Source organism: Electrophorus electricus, chromosome 4 (genome assembly GCF_041902795.1).
Source record: "Electrophorus electricus isolate QZ-2024a chromosome 4, ASM4190279v1, whole genome shotgun sequence".
NCBI classification, from domain to species: Eukaryota; Metazoa; Chordata; class Actinopteri; order Gymnotiformes; family Gymnotidae; genus Electrophorus; species Electrophorus electricus.
In genome coordinates this window covers 11,483,449-11,498,278 of record NC_137500.1, presented here as the reverse complement: position 1 = coordinate 11,498,278, position 14,830 = coordinate 11,483,449, and the positions used below count along the sequence as shown (strand labels likewise).

The 14,830-nt window shown below is 41.7% G+C and overlaps 1 protein-coding gene across 2 annotated transcripts; it reads left to right on the top strand.

Annotated features, from left to right (window-relative positions):
- Positions 1 to 474: 474 nt before the first annotated feature.
- appl2 (adaptor protein, phosphotyrosine interaction, PH domain and leucine zipper containing 2) lies at positions 475 to 14,788 on the top strand. Of its 2 annotated transcripts, XM_035523808.2 has the most exons (21): positions 475 to 606; positions 4,136 to 4,234; positions 4,340 to 4,399; positions 4,648 to 4,719; positions 5,217 to 5,304; positions 5,557 to 5,598; positions 5,716 to 5,774; positions 5,940 to 6,086; positions 6,258 to 6,340; positions 6,493 to 6,645; positions 7,030 to 7,218; positions 9,681 to 9,723; positions 9,816 to 9,872; positions 10,392 to 10,486; positions 10,805 to 10,954; positions 11,073 to 11,122; positions 11,394 to 11,568; positions 11,671 to 11,707; positions 11,855 to 12,010; positions 12,251 to 12,298; positions 12,481 to 14,788. In XM_035523808.2, exons 1-21 carry the CDS (start codon positions 553 to 555, stop codon positions 12,610 to 12,612), a joined length of 1,989 nt encoding a protein of 662 aa, XP_035379701.1. In that variant the 5' UTR covers positions 475 to 552; the 3' UTR covers positions 12,613 to 14,788. The 2 variants fall into 2 exon arrangements, with proteins under 2 accessions (XP_035379701.1, XP_081568513.1); XM_081712387.1 differs by lacking the exons at positions 10,805 to 10,954; positions 11,073 to 11,122; positions 11,394 to 11,568.
- Positions 14,789 to 14,830: the final 42 nt, after the last annotated feature.

The following is a 14,830-nucleotide window of genomic DNA, read 5'->3' as shown; positions in this document are numbered from 1 at the left end:
GCTGCTAGTAATAGCTAATGGTGATGGTGACTGACCTGGTTAAACCCACATGACAGTGAATCTATTGATTGTTTACTGTATATATAATTACTTTTCTTATACTTTGCGAAACTGATTTACTTACGTAAAGGTAACTAGTAAGATAGTTCGACTATATATTGGGAATAATTTAACTAACATTGGTACATTATGTAGAAAAACACATCAACCATGTAATCTCATCTAACCGCGTTTCCAAGACCGAAACATCCAAATCCCAGAATATGTCTATCATGCAGTGTGGGGCGCTGTCGGTATAGGGTTGACGACGGAGTGCTTTTTGTGAAAAGTAAAAAATATATATTATCAAAAGAAATCAAATCGTATCAATATACACTAAGCGCATTTCAGCTATTTGTGCAGGGAGTTTATCATGGACCCAAAACCTTAAAAATAAACTATTTTGAGGAAATGAAGGCGGCGTGATCGTTCGCATTTCCACAGTCGCTCACTGCTTCCTGGGAAACAGAGTCCACATCCTGAATAATTTAAGCACCATCACTTGCTAGCAAGATGCCGGCTGTACATAAATTACTTCTTGAAGAAGCCCTTCAAGATAGCCCTCAGGTAGGGTAAACATTTATTTGCTGTAATATATATCCTATTAAGGAATACGTTAGCTGTTTAACCAGGCCGCAGTTTATATTAGACTATAGATTAGGCGAACGGTTGAGGTTTGTCGAAACGCCAGGATTCCATTGATAACAGCGCGCTGAAGTCGATTAATTGTGCAGTCTTTATCGGTGATCCAAATAGAAATTAAATTTGTCCAACGCCGTCGAAACGACGGAATTATGAAACAGAACTGCCAGATTATTAAACGGCTAGCGTTAGCTATGTAATTTTCTTCTTGAGGAAAGGCCATATTGGAGTAGACGCATTCTGTTTTTTATTTATTTTTAGGAATTGAATAGTGTGTTTTCAAATGTATAATGAAAGCGTTTTCCCTCTTTTACAGTCACGTAGGATCATTTCCGAGACATTTCATTAGTAAATGCATCAATTGCGCGAGGTCGGTGAAAAATAAAAGGGCCCGATTTACAGTTTGGGAGGGGTCTGAATCTGTTTGTCTATCAGACAAGTAGCGCCTGATTGTGAAATACCGTCTGATCCATATTGGAAAGGTCCAAAACGAAATAACATTCTTAGCTGGAAAGTTGTTGTTTTTTCACTGAATAGCATATAATCACTATAACATTTCTCAGTAACGTAACTGTGCTCTGGAGTAAACAGTCTCCGGCTCAGGATGATCGATTATAAGAAAAGTTCTATCACTAAAGCAACAGGACTGATGTCTTATTTCATAGTGCTTGTCTTCTAGTTCCTGCCCTGTCACAGCTGACATAGTCATGGTTTAATGAAAAACAATGCATTTGAAGGGAGTTTTGATTGAAACACACCAATTTGTGCAGTGGGGAAACACATGCAGTTTATGTTAAAGAGGGTTTGATGTAGCTCTTTGATATGGCTCTTACAAAAGATGGTTTGTATCCATGTGAAGCACTTTGCAGTCCAAATGTGATGCTTATTGCTGAAATTGAGAATGATCAAGTATACATAGAACAAGTCTATATCAGTCTATAATTGGCTTAAGCACATTTATATTTACAGCCTTTAGCAACCATCCCTGTCCAGAGATTTACAATAGTTTAGTTGAAAAGAATGTTATGTTATGTTATGTTGGTATACCAGGCCTGAGAGTAAAGATACCATTAAGCTAGAACCCTCTCAGAGGGAATGCACACAAAGCACATTGACCTGTTTTTTGTTGTTGTCGTTTTTTAAGAGGCAGGAGTTTGAAGTTGTTTAAAAATGGCAAGTGATTATACTGTATGGACAGGTGGTTAATTCCACTGTACAGAAAGGTCTTAAGGCATGTCTTCCCTGGCTCTTGAAGAGTAGTGCTAGAAGACCTAGTGTACTGAAGGATGTGAGAGATGGGGAGGTTGAGTCTTTTCATGGCTTTGTAGGGAAGCATCAGGGTGTTAAATCTAAAGCACGAGGCTATGAAAACACTTACATAATATTGTCTGAAATATTGTCTGTCTTGCTACCTAAGAAGGATGTAGCTAAAGACCATTTAACGGGCTGGCACCCATTTTTTTGGTTTGGGAACTAGTTCAGGGTGGATTTTCATAATCAGCTCATTATTCAGAACACCTTGGAATGAAACAATGATTCTAAAATAGGTTTTAATTGCTGAAGATTTAAGATACTTAGATTAAGTAATTGGCATCATGGAGTCATTGACTTTTTAAAAAACAAATTAATTGTTTTGACTGGCAATAGGATTTCAAAAATTTTATTAGCTAATCACATTTTTAAATGAAACTCTGTGTAATCTTTACAGATATGTATAATCCTCTTCAGTTGCTTAAGACTTCAATTCAGCAATGTGCTTTGTGCTGTGAGGACAAGCAAATACAGTGGATGAATGACTACTTCCAGGTAGTGATGTACTAAATACAAGAAGTTATAGCTTATAGTCAACCTGTTAATGAGGATCAATTATTAGTGTGTGAAAAATTACTTATTCCAATAGATCTTATGCATGTAGAATTGGTGCTAGCGTGAAGGACTGCTGTTATTGTATGATGGAATAGTGCTAATTGTGTTTGCTGTGTTCTTGTGCAATCATTATTAACAACTTTACCTTGCAGTGAATGTAAACCTCATATCAGAATATGTTAGCGAGAGATGACCGCAGAAATTTCCAAGGTCAGCTGAACAGCTGTCATATACACTGACAGTACCTCAGCACCTAAACAGGCTGATTGTGTAGCTAGACATATGCACACACAACCACTGAGTCCAACTGGCTCCTTCATTTCCTGCTCAGTGTTATTGACATACCTAACATGGGATTTACCTGTGACTTGTTTCTTTGGGCACTGTACATATCATCAGCCGATACTCGTCTTGGCCAAAAACATTACTCACTAGGAAAGGTGCTATTTGGGAGGAGTAGCAGGATACCTGGGAATAGGTGTACATTTCACCACATGAGGGGTCACATCATGAAACTTGGACATGTAAGGTTTCACCATACTGAGCTACAGTCTGAGAGAGTAGGTCAGGAGAACCTGACTTCGATTTCGACTCGCCGTTAGGATAATTCCAGTCTGTTCAGCACAGGGTAGGAGACCAATATTTCATGTGTGTGGTGGTGTCCATCACCAGGGCTGGCTGGATACAGGCAACAGTCCACCTGCCACTGGGCCATATCCATATCGCCATGGTTACAGCTTAAGCATCATTCCCACTGTCTATCTGCTTAAGTAGATTTAGTCCCAGTACTGAAATCAGGCTTCAGATGGAAAAATGCAGATAAACTAAATGCTGATAAGTAGCATACCAGATGGGCTATTTTAGGCAGCATTCCAGATTTAAAGCTACATATGCAAACTTCTGAGGAGCATGGTCAATTCATTTAAGGTATATGACTTGCGATTGAAAAAGTTGGCCTCTGAAAAAAGCTATTAGTTGTGAGAAGTGCATTGTATACTGCTGCATCAAAATCAACTGTTCCTAGTTACAAACCAGTTAAAAACTCTTCTAAGGAGCATGCAGAAAGCGTGCTGACTGAACTCTGACGTTCCCAGTGAGTGTTCCGGTGAATCACAGGAATTCACCCATTTCTGACGAATGGTATTCTTGTGGGTTAATACCACTGAATTCAGTTCAGATATCCATAAGTCTAATTATGGTTTAAAAAGAAAGAAAGAAAAAGGCCACTCCTCACAGCATGCCTCTCCTCCCTGCAGTGTGATAAGCAGTGGGAGTGAATCAGACTGACAGCATGCTGTTGGGCTGGCCCAACCCTGCAGCTCTAAGACAGTTGGCAGGTCTGGCAGGTTTGATCTTAGTGCTCCACTGGAGTGCTGCCACCGTGATCACCGGGTGCTGCAGGAGTTGGAAATGCCAGATTATTTTCTTTGTTTGCTCTCAAACCACACCCACACTAGCCACCCGCTGAGGAACAGACTCTGAACCTTTGCCTTCTGCATCCGTGCTCTCTCAGTTATGGGCGGTGTGAGTAACTCGTTACTCGTCTGATTGGCTTCTTGTCTTGTTTGCATGCTTCTGTGTATTTCAGACACGCTCGCTGCTCAGTGTGTTTGAGGAGGATGCAGGTACTCTTACAGACTACACTAACCAGCTCCTGCAGTCTATGCAAAGAGTGTTTGGGGCACAGGTAGACCCACACTATATGCACAAGCACAAAATATGACTACAAAGAAGTCTGGGATTCTGCCTGATAATTGAAAATGATTGTGTTTGTGTGTGTATGTATAATTAGAATGAGATGTCCCTGGCCACAGAACAGCTCTCCAAACAGTTAGATGAGTATGAGAAACAGGTAAAGTATGTGTGACTATTCCCTAATCAAATCTATAACATGAATGCAATCACTGTGCATTTGTTCTGTCATAATCAACATATTGTGAAAGAGTCAAAATGGACTGGGACATTTTTTAAATACTGTGATGGTTTATGGACATCTTCCTAAAAAGGTCTGTTTACAAGACTGAATGGGGTCAACAGATGAGTGCAGGTTGATTCAGGGTTTTGACCTGAGAGTCATTCTAGGCTTCTTTGTTGTCACAGAACTTTGCTTTGGGGAAGGGGGATGAAGAGGTAATCAGCATGCTTCAACAGTTTGCCAAAACAGTGGAAGAGGTAAGAGTTTGTGTGTTTGTGCCTCTGTGACTGACTCTGTGCGTTTGTGTCTATGTACGAGACTATTTGAATGTGTATATTTAGGTCTAACCTACAATATGTAAGAGAGTATATATGTGTGTGTGTTTGGTGTGTGTGTAGCTGGGTGTGGTGGTAAGTAGGCTCAGCTGGTGGCTCCCTGCAGTAGCATAGGTGGAGACAGTGTGAAGTTCCAGCAGGGGGTAAGGGAACAGATGGAAGGTGCTTTACCAGACAGCAAGTTCAAGGTTATAGGTGGCTTGGGATAGAAGCTACTGCACTGATCTTAAGTGCTCTCCTAAAGCCAGTCTCTTCTTCCAGAGAGCAGAATGCGATCTATTTTTAAGGGTATAAAGAACTTTGTTTTTAGTGTTGTGGTTTAGGTAGTAGGCTTTTATTTTTCCGCTTACTGCAGTCGTGAAACGCCTGTTGTCATTTTGTTTTTTCATCTTCATGGTTTTCCTCTCTCTTTCTCTCAGCTAAACTCCTTGCATGCTGACTTGGCCACTCAGATTGCTGACAAGATGGTGTTTCCAATGGTGCAGTTCAGAGAGAAGGACCTCACTGGTATGGCAGTGTTAAAAAGAAATTAATTGAAATGTGTCCTCCTCAAATGTGCAGTGCTGCAGTCAGAGCTACGTTTCTGTGTACTGTGGACCAGCTACACTGAAGCATTCTGTCACAATGTGAAATAACTAAACGTTGACAAACATTTCAACAAAGATATATATATATATTTTTATATACCTAGAAGAATGTGAATTTTTGCACTGTCTAAAAGTCTTTTTAAAAAATTTTTTATCCTGTATCTACTTATAGAAATAAGCACGCTGAAAGAGATATTTGGAATTGCCACTGATGGTAAGTGCAGAATGTCCCATGTAACAACAGATGGGAATATTTTGGACTGGATAATGGAAATGATTAGGTATATTTTGGACTTGTTCATTGTGAAATGATGGCCTTCCTGTCTCCCAGAGCACGAGGCAGCCATGGTGAAATACAGTCGACTCCCCAAGAAGAGAGAGAATGAAAAGGTGAGAATTTAAACCTCAGCACATGTGAATAAACATGATGGATTCTTATGACACAAATCCATCATGTTTATTCACATGAAACAACTTGGGGACCAACATATACATAAATATGACAATAATGCAAACTGATAATTATATTTGTGCGTGTGTGTGTCTTGTCCAAAGCTGAAAGCGGAGGTGGTTCGAGAGGTGGCATACTGCCGGAGGAAGCAGCACCAAGCCTCTATGCAGTATTATTGTGCTCTCAATGCCTTACAGTACAGAAAAAGAGTGGCCATGCTGGAACCCTTACTGGGATACACACAAGCACAGGTACAAGAGCTCTTTTACACATTCCTCTCGTAATGTAACAGTGACTAGCACCCAGGACACGCCAAGCTACGATTAATGTCTAACAGCAAGAGAAATGTGACGGTAACGAATAATACAAGCTAACTTGCAATGCCACAAACATATGTCTTTCCTTTTATCAACTCCATATAGATAAATTTCTTTAAGAAAGGCATGGAACTGGTCTCCAAGAAAATGGACAGTTTTCTGGCTTCTGTGAACAGTATGACTCACAGGTAAATGGTCAGCTTTCTAAATAATGTGCTATATACATGCAAGATATATTCATTTTAGCTCTGTTATCGTAAAAGCTTGAGGAGTTTGTGTTTTAGGTAGTGGATGCAAATTCCTTGCTTTACTCTCTCTGTCTGTGTCTCTTTCTCTGAAGTATCCAGGCCCAGTTGGATGCAGAGGCAGAAAGCATGCGTTTGTCACAAAGAGAGTTGTTGTCGGTGGACGACACAGTCTATATGCCTGACTATGACCGTGAGCCAGTCAACCGAACGCTCATCCAGAAAGCAGGCTATCTCAACATTAGGAAGTAAACAGCTCTCGTCTCTCCTCCTCCCACTCTGTGGCCTGACTGGCCTCGATAGAAATGTCTTTTCTGACAATCCCCCAATTTTTTCTTATAACAACTGAAATTCATGGTGCACTGAAGTGTTTTATATTACCTGTTTACTCTGTTTTTTCACAAGGTAGGAAATAACCCACGTCTCTCCGATCACCACAGAAAAGAGACGTTTCTCATAGACCAGCATACAAGTCACCATATAACGCATATCTATACTATATCCCATAACTAATTACTGTTGGGTAGCATTCATTTAGAAGTTTAACTTTCAGAAAGCTTGGAAGTAATACAAATATCTTGTTTTGTAATGAACTGTGATCCTCTCCCTCTCCATGCTCCCCTCTGCTGCAGTAAGACAGGCCTGGTGACCACTGCCTGGGACCGGCTGTATTTCTTCACCCAGGGAGGCAACCTGATGTGTCAGCCACGTGGAGCCGTGGCTGGCGGCATGGTGCTGGACCTTGACAACAGCTCCGTCATGGCCGTGGAGTGCGAGGACAGACGCTACTGCTTTCAAATCACATCACCTAATGGGAAAACGTATGGCAAGAAGCTGTGTGTGTGTGTGTGCGTGTGTATACAAAAATGTGTAATTAACTGGGGGCATATTCTGTGAAAGCACTATTTAGCCTTGCAGAAGAGTGTCCTGTAGTTGGGATTACAGGAGTCCCCACTGAGCCATTTGCTGTCCATGAGACCGTAAAATATATTGCTGTACATTTATGCAACACAGCAGCTAGTGAAGCATCTGCTCAGTTATGGATTCATTGAGGTTGAAAATCTTTTTATAGGCTTTTCTAAAAAAGTATTTCTGCGCTCCCCTCAATAATATATGAAAGATTATCAAGAAAGTACATTTATCTATGCTGTTTAGCCAAAGGTATGTGGACACAAACATTGGCAGTGGAATGGGACATACTGAGAGGTTCACTGCCACCGTCATAGAATAACACATGTGTCACAAGTCAGGTCATGAAACCTGCTTGATCTAGTGCTGTTATGGTGAAACGGAAGCATCCTGGAGAAACAACAGCTCAGTCATGAAGCACAGACCAAGCTAACTCACAGAAAGGAGCAACCAAATGCTGAATATTGAAGTACGTAAATATTCTCCGTTGCAGCACTCATTTCAGAGTTCCAATGGAAGCAGTATCAGCACAAGAACTGTTTCAGGGGCTTCATGAAATGGGTTTCCATGGGCGAACAGCTGCACACAAGCCCAAGATCACTATGCACAAAGCCAAGTGTCGGCTGGAGTGGAGTAAAGCACATCGCCCTGGGACTCTGGAGAAGTAGAAATTGGTTCAATCTGGCAGTCTGTTGCACAAATCTAGGTCAGGTTTATGCCAGGAGAAAGTTACCCATCACATGCTAATGGTAAAGTTTAGATGAGGAGGGATAATAGTTTAGGAGTTGGACTAGGCTCTTGATTCCAGCTTGGTGGTTGGCATGTTTGTCTCTAAGTGCTAGGGTCTTGGGATCGAGTTCCTGTCTAGGTGAAGTTTCCATTTTCTCCCCATGTCTGTGTTGATTTCCTCTCGGGTCTCTGGTTTCCTCCCACAGACCAAAAACATGGAGATTGGACACTCTAAATTGCCCTATATGACTGTGTGTGTGTGTGTGTGTGTTCCGTGATGATTGGTGCTCTGTCCTGGTCTTAACCTCCTCCCCTTCTCTTGCACCCAGTGCAATCTCCCAGGGCGTTGAGGTTTCTGATAGAGTATGCTGTGTGCAAATTGGCTGCTGCTTCTCATCAGCATGTGTGATTTGAGTGTAAAGCATCCTTGACTTTGAGAAAGGCACTATATAAATGTAACTAATAATAATAACTTTGTGGCCCTTTCCTGTTCCAGCATGACTGTTCCCTTGTACATAGTCTGAGGCCCATAAAGACATTGGGGACTTCAACCCCAATGAACACCTTTGGGATAAACTGAAACACTGATTTGCAAGGCAGTCCTTATGGTCAAATACCAGTGTGTCACCTCACAAATAGTTTTTTTAATTATTGGGCACAAATTCCCATGGCCATATAAATTTTGTGAAAAGCCAGATAATGTTCAGGTGTCCAATTATTTGTGGCCATATCGCATAGCCAGCCAATTTACAGTGTAGGGTGCACGTTTAGAGTAACCACAGGCATAAAGCCCTTTAACTATTCTCCTTCCTGCACTGCTCTTTACCTTCAGCCAATAACTTTCTTCCTCTGTCTTTTTATTCCTTGTACCACAGTTCTTTCTTAGGCTACACTTAGTCATTTCCTGAAGTGTACCTTTCTCTTTCCACCCCTCCATCTATAATTTAGCAACCAACTCAAGAGTCAAGTGCTCAGCTTCCATAGCACACAGACGCATACGACACACTCCATTTTGTCTGAAAGTGTTTGATCATGCAGAATGTTATCTAAGATTCAGATTTAAGACCTCATTTGTGTTGATTGTGTAGGTAAATGCGACTGCTTGCTAAAACAGGAAATTCAGCATGAGTCATTTTAGGTTCTGACATTCTGATCTCTATCTGCTCAACTGCTTCTCAACTGCTCAGTTCCCAGAGCCATCTTCTGAGGATCACATTTCCGAAATCAATTTCCCCTTGCTATATTAATGTCGTTCTACCTGTGAGGACGAGGCAAAAGCACAGTAAGATTCGGCACACAGGCTCTGTGCCAGGGAGAGTGAGAAGGGGAGAGGGAGAAAAGAAAGAGAAGAGTTCAGTTTCTTTCTCAACGCATTGTTTAATCCAACAGTAAATAATTACACTGATATTTCCTGTGATATCTGCAGCTACTGAATACCCTTGGCGGCAGAACAAAGATAACACAGGGTGATATTACAGTGACCTTTCTCTTTGGTACTTGTAGATATTGATGTTACACAGTTGCTACTATACCTCTATCCCAGTGAAATATCCTTGAGCCCTTCTCATGGCTTAAGTGCAGCACTACTTTTGCAGGGTTATCATTATTATGATGCAATTAGCTAATGTCTTCTTTCTACTTCAAGGTCTCTGATTCTTCAAGCAGAAAGCAAAAGGGAATATGAAGAGGTGCCTCCTCTTACATTTCTTTACATATTTTCAAATAGTTTAAAATGTTCGCTTAACTAACCAGACTATGTCTCTTGTTTTTCCTGCTACAGTGGATCTGCACCATTAACAACATTTCCAGGCAAATCTACCTAACAGACAACCCTGAGGTACTCCCAGAATAGCCTATTGCACACACAGGACATGCCTGCTGTGGTGAGGACTGACAAGTTCAGATGCAGTGCCACTAGAAATACACCTACTAATGTTAGTTTGAACATACGTGACGTATAATACTGATCTGTACTGATAGGAGAGGACATTTCTGCTTAAGTAGGGCTTTTCGTCCATAGAGACCCTAAGGCCTAAGCTTTTGATGGTGGAGAAGCTGATTATGTATTTAGACTGAGAAAGTGAGAAGGTGTAATCATCCAAAAGTAAACATATAAATGGACTTTGACCTGCTTTCCCTAGCTAGCAAGTACCCTGTATGAGTAAGCAGACAGCCCACTAATCACCATGTACTTAAGCAGGTCTAAACACTGAGAACTGAATATCCACTTACCCAAGTAACTTGTCTTGTCATTTCTAGTACATATCATCAGAACAAGGCTTCTTTGTACCTTCTTGGGCATAAACCTAACTGTTTATACTAGATCTGTTGAGGATGGCTGTTCTGTGTTCCTCAGGCAGTGGCCATCAGGTTGAATCAGACGGCCATCCAGGCGGTCACTCCGATCACAAGCTTTGAAAAAAGAGCAGAGGGCTCTCCCAACCCTGATAGGTGAGAGTGATGTTGCATTAACACTCATTAACAGCGCACATACACACGTTTGCATTTTGGCTGTTAATTGCAGTCAGAGTTCAGGCCTGTAACCACTACAATCGTTGGTCCATAATTAAACACCCCTGATTAAACTCTGCAGCTAATTCTCAAGAAAGCACTGAGCTATGCTGTACTGTGTACTGTATTAAAGACAGTGGTTTAGATACACTTAGTCCCTTGTCAGGTCTTGATATGAAGTGGCTTTTATTTGCACATTACACATTTGATGGCCATTTGAGTTGGTGTTATGCTTAGGTCAGTGTCGTGTCTGTGTAGGGCTAGGCCGGGCGGATTGGTCCCTGGGAGCAGTAAAAAGGCCCCTGCTGTCCCAGAGCCTGAAGACCTGATTGCCCCTGGAACGCCCATCCAATTCGACATTGTGTTGCCTGCATCTGAGTTCCTGGACCAGAACAGGGCGGGAGGGAGGTCAGGGGACATCACTGCCATTTCACACACAAAACGCATTGGACCAGATTCCTACACCAAGTCTAAGCTTAGTTTACAAGGATCATCATTATTTCTTCTTCACAACCCTTTTATACAGACGCACAAACCCTTTTGGTGAGACAGAAGAGAGCTCTTCAAGCACTGATGGTGAGACTCTCTTTTCAATTTAGCTGTTCCTCAGTTGGAGCTGACAGCTAAGGTCAGCATAGGTCATTAAATGCTATAATGGAACTCCCAGACATCCATTCAGTTGTGTTCAGAGCTGCTTGACAGTTGTTTGGCTCAGTGTTGAGACAGCTCTCCTTTATGAAGGATCATTAAATGGCATCTCATTCAGTGAATGTGCAGGGGAGCTCCAGTGTGTCTCAGTCCCCTCTGCTCTGCGTGTGTGTGCATGTGTGTGCGTGTGCACATGCAGACTCCCTGCTACAGCAGGTGTTTGCTGTGCGTTTCCTGGGCTCCATGGCTGTACGCTCAGGGCACACACAGGAAGTGATCTATGAGGCCATGAGGCAGGTGCTTGCAGCACGGGCCATACACAACATCTTCAAAACAGCCGAATCCCACCTGATGGTGACCAGCAGCTGCCTCAGGTGGGCGTGGCCTTGAGACCAGCCATTTCCACACCTTAAATCTCATCTACACAGATACTACAGAAAGCACAATAAACTTTTTTTCCCCCCCCCCTCCAACAGGTTGATTGATCCGCAGACACAGGTCACTAGAATAAGTGTAAGTGATGTTGTTGTCTTTACAGAGCTCTAGCAGTGAACTCTCTAACTTCACTGACTTCCGTCGTTCAATCCAGAGTCTGCAGTAAGGACTGATTTCTGACTTTTTTGCTCTGCTTCCCTCTTCTTTCTGTGCCCTCTCCGCCAGTTCCAGCTGAGGGACGTGACACAGTTTGCGGCGCACCAGGAGAACTCCAGGCTCATGGGCTTCGTGGTGGAGGGAGCCGACTGGAGCGAGGGAGCCGAGGAGGGACGGCCATCTTTCAGCGCCTTCGTGTTTGAGAGCAACACCGAAGGAGAGAAGGTAGCTGCCAGCATCAGCACTGCTCCACCGGGTCAGCAAGCTTGGTATTAGGACGGCAAAGGGAAATGGAGTAGGGAAAAAACCTTGTGGAAGATCACAACTGGACAGTGGGAAATTTTGTTTTAATAATGCATATAATATATATGCATAATGTATATGTATATATGGCCTTACTGTCTGGGTCACCTTCTGTATGCAGTGTCCAGCTGTAAATTTGCTTATTTACATTTATTTCCTCAGATCTGCTACACAATAAACTTGGGGAAAGAGATTGCAGAAGCAAAGAAGGTAAAGTCCAAAAGCATTGTTAGGATTATCAACACAGTAACTTGTATAAATAAAATACAATATTGGTCAGTAATCAAATATTGTACAATTCAGTCAATATCAAAATCTGTCCACCTCCATTATTGATTAATTAGCCTCTTTAAACTTTTGTATTTTCCTACATTGTGTGTATGTGATATCAGGACCCCAAGGCTCTAGCCCAGCTGATGAAGTCCATGCCCCTGACCAACGATGGGAAGTTCCTGCTGTTGACAAGCGAGGCGGGACATGCGGCTAATGAGGGAGGAGAGGATGACCTGGAGTCTGAGGCCTGATGCACTCGTGCCAGCTGCCCTGGTGTTCAGCCTTCTGCAGGCTCACATCTGGCTGCTCACACCCTTTTGAAAGAGCTGAGCTCTCCTCCATGTAACAACCACACTGACTCCACTCCAATAGGACACAGTACTAGTTTTGCTCTTCCACAACACCCAGCACTTGGGCTCAAGTGAACTTTCATGCCTGAGAGGTTGTCTGAAAATGTTAAATGATGTTTGCATTCTAATACCCGTGAAAGTAGACCAATCTGATACTTCTGCCGATGCCTCTATTAGAACACCACGTGTGTCTGCTTGGGCAGTAGAGAGAAAAACATGAATTAGATTTATTCAGGTGACTGTTTATGCTTATGGTATGTCCTACTCATCATGTTGAATTGGCTACTGATTTTAAGCATTTACAAGCACATGTTCAAAAACAGTGGTGTACTTCAGACATCCTTGAAGTATGGGTTGATTTTGTCTAGGCCTTAAACACTCTGACTACTCTTCATCAGAGCTGATTTTATAGGACCTTGAAGCAGTAAATGGCTTTGCTGGCTATTGTCCAGTCTTCAGTAAAGACTGGGTCTCAAAGACAGAAGAAAAATAGGGCTATTTTAGTAGTATGGGAGTTGATGCTTCTTACAGAGTGGACTGGTCAACCCCCCACTTGTCACGTGGGTCCTTAACACCATATCTGACTAAAATTAGTCCCAGAATAAGGAGTGGGATTGAAAGGGGCGCTATCTTGTTCCTTTGTTGTAGATTGTGTTGTCATGGTTCCTAAGTCATAGTTTCTCTCCCATCAGACTTAATTTGCCCATTTTCCAATAATTTAAATGTAAAATTTCAATAATTCTGTTAAGTGAACAATTAAAAGCTAGCCTATGCAGAAGTCACTAACTGATAGACTGCAGTTAGCTAGACATGCTCTTCATATGTTTCATTATCTGCTGGTACACAGGTTACATTATTTTGGTAAATAAATATAACTGCACTTCCAGTTTGAATATTGCACTAATCTACATAGACTCGTTTGAAAGGAAGTGTTTCATGATAATGCTACAGTAATAAAAATGGAAGAGTAGTATGGTACTGAGACACAGCAGTAGTTTTCGTGCTGGGGGAAGGAGTCCATGCTGATGCTACTGGCTAACAGGTGCTGCTGATCAAGGGTCCGCCTCCCAGTGACAGTGTAAAAGTAAAGGCAAAATGGTTTTAAGTCAGCAGTCAAGTGCAGCCAGGTTTGTTTGTTTGTTTGTTTTGGATACAAGGCAGCTTTATGGCCAAAAGGATCAGAAGCTGGTTTCAGCTTGTGCGCTGAATTCTTTCATTCATTCCATTTTTTTTCCCCCTCAGGTCCTTTTGAATTAAATAAACTTTTTTTTTTTTAACAGTCCATTGTTGAAATGACCAATTTCAATACAATAAGATTTAATGTAAAATTTCTTGCATAGGCCTAAGGGCAGTGGTCTGTTTACAGCAAATTATAAGCATTTAGATTTAAAATGCATTTTACAATCATGGCTTATGTTTGGGTAGAACAAGCCTTGTGAATCCCTAAGACTAGCAGTGAAACAGGCTCATGGGCTTTCTGACTATATTCCCATTTTCCTAAAGGGCTTCACCCCCTTTAAATATTACTTGTTTACTCTGCTTGCTTGGCTGTGTTATGCCTGTGGGCAATTATAATTTATCTGCTGTGATTTGCATATTATATAACTCAGTTTGTTGTACTTCAGTATTGTATATAAATGTGGTAAATACATGTTTGTTTGTTTTTTGTTTGTTTTTTTCCCTCAAACAATAATTGCTGGCTTGTGTGAGAAGCATGGTGATTCGGTGCTTTAATCAAAAACAGGCTGTTCAAAGTGGTCTTGGTGGAAGGACAAGTTATGGCTTCCCATCAGTATTTGATTGGAGTCTGGAGAAGACTGCAATAGATTGAACTGCATGTAAACAGGTCTGGTTTTCAACAACTTTTGTTTTGTCTGTTGGGGGCTTGTAGCATCGGGAGCGTAAGACGACAAACATTGACATTCGGTGAAACTCAGAAAAGGACTTTAAGAGAAGTAGTGCTTATGGAGTAATAACTTTTGGTGAAATTGACTTGCCATTGTCCAGAAGATTTGCATGCATGTCTTTTCTAACACAAACTAGAACATCTTTAATAAAGCCCTGTATTGATTTCTAACTCTTCTGTTTCTGTGGCTGCTAGTATCATCAGTGAGTTCAT

Bases quoted from the DNA above. Each gene is read 5' to 3' on its own strand.
- appl2 (XM_035523808.2), top strand. From the start codon at position 553: ATGCCGGCTGTACATAAATTACTTCTTGAAGAAGCCCTTCAAGATAGC. The intron at 607-4,135 runs GTAGGGTAAACA...TGTGTATTTCAG, and splicing joins CCCTTCAAGATAGCCCTCAG to ACACGCTCGCTGCTCAGTGT. The intron at 4,235-4,339 runs GTAGACCCACAC...ATGTATAATTAG, and splicing joins AAAGAGTGTTTGGGGCACAG to AATGAGATGTCCCTGGCCAC.